This window comes from Arachis hypogaea, chromosome 6, assembly GCF_003086295.3.
Source record: "Arachis hypogaea cultivar Tifrunner chromosome 6, arahy.Tifrunner.gnm2.J5K5, whole genome shotgun sequence".
Taxonomy (NCBI): Eukaryota; Viridiplantae; Streptophyta; class Magnoliopsida; order Fabales; family Fabaceae; genus Arachis; species Arachis hypogaea.
In genome coordinates this window covers 113,125,084-113,134,936 of record NC_092041.1, presented here as the reverse complement: position 1 = coordinate 113,134,936, position 9,853 = coordinate 113,125,084, and the positions used below count along the sequence as shown (strand labels likewise).

Here is a 9,853-nt window from a genome sequence, read left to right as displayed (position 1 = left end):
AATCACCCAGTGAAGAGATTACTGAAGAATCAGATGATGAGACTACTGAGACCAGTGAACAAGAAGATGAGGAGTCTGAAGGAGATTATGAAGTAGATCTTTCAGCAATAGCCATGGTCAACCCTGTAGAAGAAGAGGAGGAAGAGATAACTTCTGAAAGGGATGAACCAGAAACTTCAGCTAATCACGATCATATAAGCCCAATTGAAGTTAAAACTCCCAACAAATGGTTCACTTTTGATGATATCCCACCAGCAAGGTACAGAGAAAGGTTGAATGAATTTAGTGCTTGGATTCAGACCAACATGGCCAACCCAAATCTCACAAGCAGACAAGTCCTTGCAGATTTCATAAATCGGATGACTGGCAATCTCCAAGAATGGGCAACTAACCTTTCTGAGTATGAAAGACTCCAGCTCATCAATGGTACCTCTTCACAGTTTCTAGGAATAATACATCAAGAATTTCTAGGAGACATTGCAATTATCCAAAAAAGAAATTCTCAAGAATATTTTGAGATGAAGTGCTGTTCACTCAACAGAAAGGACTTGGAGAAACACTACAAGAAGATGGCTGCTAAATATTATCCTCTTGGAGGAAATAATAATCCGCCACTCAAACAAGTCTTTATAGCATCCTTGCCAGATGAGCTTCAGCCAGAAATACAGCGAATGATGATGACTCTTCGCAAAGAAGTGGACACCACAACCATTGGAGAAATATACCAGTTGGCCCTAGCCGCCTTGGACAAGTTGTGCGAACAACAACAAATGTTCAAACAACTTAACAAAAACTCAGGCAAACTCAAAGGAGCATGCAGCAAATCCCATCTGAAAATTAAGTGTAAAGAGCCAAGTATGTGTGAATGCAAGCCAAAGAAAAAGACGCATTGGCGATCACCAGCCAAGACATTTCATCAGAAAGCATTCAGAAGGAGAAGAAGCAAGCAAAAGTATTGTTACTTCAAAAGGAGGAAACCCCATACCAAGTCGAACAAATGCTTCATTTGTGGAAAACAAGGACACTTTGCTAAGTCATGTCCTCACAAGACAAAAAAGGAAATAAAAATGCTCCAGTCTTTAATGGATGCTGCCTCCATTGGTGATGAGGAAGATCTAGAGTCAGTACTTTAGGAACAAAGAAACAAAGATGATGAAACTGAATATGTTTTCCAGGACTCTGACTCAGAAGAGAATAGTTCAGAAGAAGACCTCCCACCAAAAAGGTCTATCTTTACTATATCATCCATTGCTTCCATCACTACAAGAATTCCTAAAGGATCTAGTATGCCTGAAGAAGAACTTGGATACCTTGGATCTTTAGGAGTAAAACAGATTGATGGTACTCCTCGACCTCATTTCGATTTAAAGGTCAAGACATCTATCTATGATAAGCCAATAAAGGCCGTTGCACTAATGGACACCGGATCTTGTGCTACTGTCCTGAAACCACATGTCTTACCTAAAGAAATGTGGGCACCTTTTTCCAAGAAATTTGCAGCAGCTAACAGTGAAGTCTTCACCATTAATCTCATCTCCAAAAAACCAGTTGGATTGGAGATATTTGCAGGCCAGACCACTTGGCTCAGAGTACTGGGAAGTTATCTCCCAGACAAAGATGTTTTGTTCGGGTTTGATGCTTTCTTCCGAACTCATGGGCTACATATCAAACCCACTGGTCTGAGTTACAAAGGGCAGTTTTTGCCTTTTACAGGGATACAAAGTATCCTCGAAATCCAAGAAGCTCCAGAAGAATATAAGGAGATCCAACAGCTACTCCTCAGTGCTTGCTGTGATAGTCATGATCAATTCAACCACCCTGCTCCTTTATGGAAGAATCCAGAATTTTATGTTCGACTCCCCTTCAAAAAGAATGAAGACATCAACCCTACAAAGGCCACGCATTCAGGGATGAACCCTGAAGATCTTAAATTGGCAAGAGCTGAATGTGCAGCCCTTCTTGTTCAAGGACTCATTGAACCAACCAACTCTAACTGGGCATGTCAAGCATTCTATGTTGAAAAAAGAGCCGAGCAAAATAGAGGAAAAAAGAGGCTTGTCATTGATTATAAGCCACTTAATGTCTTCTTACAAGATGATAAATTTCCTCTACCAAGAATCTCAGTTATTACACAGAGATTAAGTGGAGCAAAGATATTCAGCAAGTTTGACTTAAAAGCTGGATTTTGGCAAATTGGGCTCCATCCTGAGGATAGGTACAAAACAGCATTCTGTATACCTGAAGCCCAATACCAATGGACAGTAATGTCATTTGGACTCAAAGTAGCCCCATCTCTTTTCCAAAAGGCAATGACCAAAATCTTTGAGCCCATATTACACTCCACGCTCATCTACATTGATGATATCTTACTGTTCTCAAAAGACAGTGAAGCCCACAAAGCACTCCTGGCCCAATTTACTCAAATCATCAAAGATCAAGGAATCATGCTATCTTCAAAAAAGAGTTCTATTGCTAGGACAAAAATTGAATTCCTTGGGATGGTTTTCGAGGATGGATTTTTCCAACCAGGAGAACATATTGCCAAAGAGTTGCTCAACTTCCCAGATGAGAACATGACAGTCAAACAAGTCCAACAATTCTTGGGAATCGTCAACTACATCAGAGACTTTATCCCAGATGTGACTAAACACACCAGCCAGCTGTCAAAGCTCTTGAAAAAGAAGCCCCCCACCATGGGGACCAGAGCAAACTACAGCTATCAAAATCCTGAAGAAGATAGCACATGACCCCCCTCCTTTAAAGATTCCCAGCACAGGAAAAAGAATATTACAGACAGATGCTAGTGATGAATTCTGGGGAGCTGTGCTACTTGAAGAGATTGATGGGACGAGACACTACTGTGCGCATGCTAGCGGAAAATTCAAAGAATCTGAAAGACACTACCATGCCACTTACAAAGAGATTCTTGCTGTCAAAAGAGGGATAGAAAAATTCAATTTCCACCTCAGTTCTTATCATTTCACTGTGGAAATGGATAACACCTCTTTCCCATCAATGTTGGAAATCAAGAAAAAAATCCTGCCAGACTCTCAATTGCTAAGATGGAAGGACTGGTTCTCTCGCTATAAATTCGAGGTAAGACACATTAAAGGACACCAAAACACACTTGCAGATTTCCTATCCAGGCCAACCAAAGAACCACCCCCCAAACCAGTAGAATCACTCCCCAAACCAATCCATTACATTTGCACCATGAGCACCTACAACCCTTCATACACCATTCCATTTCCTGATTGTCCACTTCACAATAACCCATACAAAAAAAAATTGGTCCTTTTCCCTTCAAAGCAAGACCCCAGACAGTATTTCAAATAGTCTGTCTAGCCAGGCAAACTTTGTTCTACTGGCTACACCAGCTCCTTACCATAACCCAAATACATCCAAATCCGAAGTACTTTGACGTGGATACCCCTTTTTGCACTATACCAATAATCCAAGGACCTATACCAGAGGAAATGATGTGGTATATCTGGGCTCTGTCTTCCCTATATCATAATACCACTCTTCCCTGTATATCACATTATGTGTAACCGCACTGAAGCCCAGTCTCATCTAGTCAGGTTATTTGCTATGTATGCACCACTTGGGGCATGGAGGGGAATGTTATATAACATGATTGAGCAGCACCAATTATGGGATAAACCCTCCAAGACAAAGCGGAAATTCTGTTTTTTTGTCACCCTACAGAGAGATTATTTTACTAGATGTAAAGCACATACTGTGAATGCACATACCATGAACAGGGTCGATATTGTTGGATATTCTACCATATGGCCCACAGATGAAAAGACAGTCCTAAATGCCTTGGCCAAATACCTTTCTCAACTTTGGCAGCCTGGACTATATGGAGAAAAAGATGTAGTTGAAGGACTCCCATTTCAATCAGATGTTCCACCGATAACTCTCCAAGAGTTTCAGTCCAGATTTATAACTTCAGGGATAATCAACCAATTTGGACAATACTCCTTTTATACTCCAAGAGACCAGCCCAGTACGTCCACACAGGTTCCAAGCAGAAATTCTGAAGAAGATCTGAATTCTGAAGATCCAGGTGGAAGAGTGTATGCCTTACCACCAAGCCCAACTAGAATTGATGCAGGAATACCCGATGATGCTGAAGGCCCAAAATCAGACCCATATGACCCATACCTGCAAGATGCCCAAGATCCAAATGAAGGATACACTGAAGATCCGTTTCTCTACCTACAAGACCCGGATACAGATTTCAGAGCTGTCAATTTAGCTTCTGACTCATCCTTCTCAGATGGTGATGGGACCCTTCTAGAAGACTATTTCAAACCGTCTCTTTATTAGGACACTGTTGTTCCTACTATGTATAATTATGAGTGTGCTGAAATAAAGTGACCTTAGTCACATGCTTAGAAAACGCCAAAAAAGATAAGGCTTATCCTTATCCTCCAGTTGGCAATGTATGATAGGTTTGTTTAAATTTCACGTCTATCTAGAGACCTCTATATAAGGAGGTGCTCACCCCAGTTGTAATCAGATCTCAAGAAACATTGTAATATATCCACTTTTCCTATCTCTCAAAATGTTCTGAATTCTCTTTCTCTCTCTGAAAGCTTAGCTAGTGTTATTTCCTTCTTCCTCAATCCAGTGCCATAAAAGTATGCTCTGAGCTTGCCTCTTTAAGAGGATCCTGCTCATCAGAAAATGGCATGGATCAGATCCACGAAAATTTCTCATAGTGAAAAAGGGACTCAATGTTATAATGCTAAGTTTTGCTCGGACCCTTTGATCTCACTCGTTATAATAGTTGGAAAGAGTGATTGGGATAAGCAAACGATGCATTGTCTCGTTGTCATCCTGAAGTACTGGAGATCCACCCCTGTAGTATCAGAGCATCTTAGGGTGCGTTTGGAAACTCCAAAAGCTATTTTTTTTTAGTTTTTGACTTATAAAAAGTTATATTAATAGTATTTGGTACAATTTTTTAGATAAATTTTTAATTTTTCGAAAAGTTATTTAAGAGCTTTTGAAGAAATTAAAAAATGTGACTTCTCCTATTTTCAAAAGCTATTTTATCACTCCTATTTAATGCACAGCTTTAAAACAAGGACTTCTATAATAACTTTCCAAATACAAAATAACTTATTTAAAAGTTGTTATTAATAAAAATTCTTATATTTTAAACTTTTTTTTTCAAAAAAAAAATATTTAAAAAATTTAGCTAAACTAACCCTTATTCCTATCATATTTACCAAAAATTAAAAATAAATAAAATAAGTGTTCTCTACCCTTATTCTAAGAGTGTGTTTGAAAAAGATTAAGGTGAAAAAAAAATTATTTCTGTAAAAAAATAAATTTTAAATCTATTTTAAATTTAAATTCATAATTTAGAATAATTGATTGTATGAATGAAATAAATTTTATGTTCTTTACTATTTTATCCTTGTTATTTTTTTATTTGTCTTCTTTTATTTGTTTATCAAAAATAATTTTGATATTTTAATTTTTAATAAGAATAAAATTACAAATTAAACCTCTTTTGATTTGATTTAGTTTAAATATTAATATGAAAATTAAAATTCTTTTAAAAATTAAAAATTATATTTTTATTGTATTCTAAACTTAAAAAAAATAATTCGTAAGAATTCTATTTTTAAGATGGTCCAAACACACCCTAAGAAAGGTCTAATATGTTACCTGAGATTCCAAGCTAAGCATCACAGAAAGATGCTAACTTATAAATATCTCATATTATATTAATCTTCTTCCGCTACCATCTCAGACTTTACCGACCAATAAAGTCCGAGGATGATTTAATTGGTACACTTGATTTTTCTTAAGCAACAATTGGGGTGGGAAATTCGATGAGCTCTGTTTATCTAAGGCTTGTAATTTTTATTTGATACATTTTTACATTTTTTAATTTAGATATGAAAGAGAGAATAGTATAAGATGAAGTTATACAGTGTATAAATGTTTAGCGCAGGTGTAATGATTTGTGTTTAAAATATTAAAAAAATTTAGAATACACAAATTTAAATTTTTTAATTTGTATTTAAAAAATAAAAAAAATTGAAATACACAAATAAAAAGATCCAATTTATGTACCTCTTATAATTTTAAAAAATACTAAAAATTATAATATTAAAATATATTACTCATCCCATTTTTATATCTACATTTTTATTATACATTTTAATATAAAGGGTTAATAAAAAGACAAACCCGTTTTTAGCATCAAAGTGGTACCTCCAGATACCCAAAGGTCAAAAGATAAGATTGAAAAACAATTGAAAAAGAAAATACAAACACAATTGTCAATTAGTCTTTAAAAGCTTCTGTAATAATAAAAATTCTTTGACAACCAATTTTAGGTGTTTACTCTTTTTATATTTAATACTGAAAAAAAAAACAAATTATCATATCAATTCGCTTATCAGGTTTAAAATTTTGCATTAGTTAATAATGATTACTATAATAAACAAAAATATAATAAGCCAATGCAAAAGTTTTGGTTTATATTATTTTTTCAATTACAATTGAAAAATCAGTAATAATAAATTAAAATCCAGAGAAAAAATTATCTTATATTCTTATTGACTAAAAATATATCCAAAAACGAAAAAGAAAAGAGAACTAATTTTTATAACTAAATTTATCCATTCACTCCAACGATCTCATCTGCAGACTTATGGTGATTCACCTTGGCTAACCCATTCCCACGCGCCACCGCAGCCATCGACGGTGAGTGTACCGACTCCACTACCGTCGCAGCCCCCAATTCCATCTGGCAAACCCTAACAGCGCCAATCAACCTCTCCGGCAGCTCCTCCTCCTCCTGCGCCTCCACAACAAAACCCATATCGATCGTAACGCTCGTCACGCACCCCAACGCGATTCTCAAAATCGCGTTCGCAATCGCACTGCTCCCAATATCAACGTCGACTTCCAAGTAGTTACTCCCTCTGTGGTAGTTACACGTAACCGCTTTCCCTAACAAACACGCGCTGTGGTTTCCAACGGCTTTTCTAACGATCCACGGTCCCTTCACGATACGGTTCACAAGCTTAAACCGCTCGTTCCTGAACCGGTCATCTCCGTTAACGAATCGGTCCAATAACGAACCGGACCGAATCGGTTCTTCCGTTGCGAAGTAGAACACGGCACTGTGGTGGTCCTTACCGTAGGGAATTTGAAGGTTCACCGCGAAAACGAAGCTCTTGAGGGAGCGACCTAAGGTTTGTGATTTTCTGAGCGCGTGCGACACGCGATTGTCAGAGCGTGAGAGGACGTTGTCGATTCTTGTGGTGGATTTGAGCCAGTCCATGCCGGCCGGCGAGAGGAGGTAGTCACCGGCGGGGGATTTTTGTTGTTTTGTGAAGTAGTTGACGGAGCGGAGGGAGAAGACGTCGCCGGGAGGTGAGGCCCAGCCGTTGGATCCAGTGTGGAGGTCCACGTGGCGGAGTGATCCTCCGTTGATTGATTCGGAGATCCATTCCGGTGTTCTGCCGCTGTTGGTGGTCGTGTTGCCGGAGCTCCGGCGAATGTTCCTCTTTTGGCACATAATAACTGATTATTATGATTGAATCTGTTCTGTGATGCGCAACACTGTGCAGCACTGAAACGGAACGTGCTTTTATACGGAGAGTGCGGAAGGGTTGAAATGTAAAATTAAATAATTGAAATGGCGCCCTGAAATTTTTTGAATTTACGAGGGAGACCCTTTTGATTTTTGAATACGAGCCAGCTACCGAAGGCATAAAACACCCTGGCTTAGTAGTTAGCGCTTTTCTCCTTTCCCAGTCTTTATATATGTAATCATATACATGTACAAGTTGGTATAGTACATATTTTAACGAGTAAGAAATGTTTATTTCTTGACATAAAAGAAAAGAAATGCTAATTTGTTCGTTTATGGAAATACTACGCTTTAAGAATTAGAAATAAATATATAAATAAAAGTTACTGATATAACATATAAGACTTAAATTTGGTATTATTACTAGTGATTTCTAATATGATTATATTATAATATAAGATTGTTATACATTTAAGTATTTTTTTATTTAAGTTTATCTAAGTAGGTTCAATACCAATAAAAATCACTCTCACTAAAAGAGAGTAATTATACGCGCATCTTTTTCATTGAGCTTCTTTTCACGCTCGTTTACGCACGGAGCGTTTTCTTCTTTTTCGTCGTCTTTTTCTTCGCGTTCCTCTTCCTCCTCCTCATCCTTTTTCGCATTCATTCTTCTTCACGTGTTTTCTCCTTATCGTCATCCTTTTGTTGTTTTTGCTGCTATATTTTTTTTCTTTTCCTCCTTCTCTCCCTAACGAAGAAGCAATAGAAGATGAAGAGGAAGAATTTTGAATTATGCAGAACAGAAATGAACCGAAATTATATTCAAAATGAACCGAAAATTAAATTCAGAATGTAAATTCGTTTCAAAACAAGTATAGACAGAATTGAATCATGAACAAAAACACATCCAAATCCATCAAGTGATTTTGTGCATTATGTGTTTCTTCTTCTTTATTTGATTAGATGAACAAGACAAGAAAGAACATGATGAGAAGTTTTGAGTAAATTCTTCTTCTTCTTCTTCTCTTTCGTTATCGTAATCATCAACAACACCAACATTTTGAATTGAATTTGAATTTATATAATGGACAATGTTCAGTTCATATAGTATTATACATTGGTTTCGCTTTGATAATATTTTCGGTTCATTCCAGACGCAGGTGTTTCCGAATTCGAATTTATATAATGGACAAATGTTCGGTTCATTTGGTATTATACAATGGTTTCATTTTAATAATATTTTTGGTTCATTTACAGTCCAGGTGTGTTGTCGATGAATAATTTGTCCCAATAGTTGGAATGGTTTTCAAGACAAATTGAATAGAATGGAATGAAATCTAATACAATTGAATAAAGTGATAATAAATAATTTCATTCTTTTTTGCTAAAAAAAAATTCAATTATTAACAAAAATACATCAAAATTATTTAAAGAATAAAAAATTTGGTCAATACTTATTAGCAGCTTCAAGTGAATTTCAATTAACACACAAATAAATCGAAATAAATTAAGAAATGAACCGAAATTACTTAATGATGATAGCAGAGAAAATCAGAACTAATAAAGATATTCGCAAAATGTTGATATTATTGATGATGACGATAACGAAAAAGAGGAGGAGGAGGAGGAGGAGGAGGAGAAGGAGGAGGAGAAGGAGATGGAGCGTCTGATTTGAAAAGTTGTTATAACAACTTGGTTAGACTTGATTAAGTATTTTGTTTAAATATAAAGCTTTATTCTTATAATAATTATAATGATTATGCAAGTATTATTGAAACTAAAATTATATTTTTTTATAGTGTAGTAATATTTTTTTAAATAACACTTTTTAAAAAGCATTGTTTAATTATAAAATAATATTACTTTAATTTTAATAATATTTTTTAAAATACTATAATCATCCTAATTACTGTAACATACTCTTACTAAAATGACCTTTATTACTGATGGCTCTTTGAAAGTATTTCACTCACTAAAATTGTCTAGAGAAAAAATCACGCTAACTCTTGTTCTTTTTTAAAAAACCAAATAAGAATAGTTATCTTGTACTCTTCATAACTTGAAGCAATCCACCTGTGATATTTTTTTTAGAAGTATCATTTTCGGAAAAATATGTGCATGAAATTTGGCAATGAAAAGATTATAAAAATACAAAAATACTACTTATACACTAAAATCAGTCATTATATATTTATATATAAATATATATATTATTTAACTCATTTTTAATATATATTTTATATTTTAATTTATATTTTATATTAATGACTAATTTTAATG

At 35.4% G+C, this 9,853-nt stretch overlaps 1 protein-coding gene across 1 annotated transcript; it reads right to left on the bottom strand.

The window, feature by feature from the left end:
• Window positions 1-6,481: 6,481 nt before the first annotated feature.
• On the bottom strand, window positions 6,482-7,947 carry LOC112755828 (protein ENHANCED DISEASE RESISTANCE 2-like). Its single transcript, XM_025804123.3, has one exon. It carries the CDS (start codon window positions 7,553-7,555, stop codon window positions 6,647-6,649), a length of 909 nt encoding a protein of 302 aa, XP_025659908.1. The 5' UTR covers window positions 7,556-7,947; the 3' UTR covers window positions 6,482-6,646.
• Between the last annotated feature and the right edge of the window lie 1,906 nt (window positions 7,948-9,853).

Coding starts and splice junctions, on each gene's coding strand:
- LOC112755828 (XM_025804123.3), bottom strand. CDS start 7,555: ATGTGCCAAAAGAGGAACATTCGCCGGAGCTCCGGCAACACGACCACC.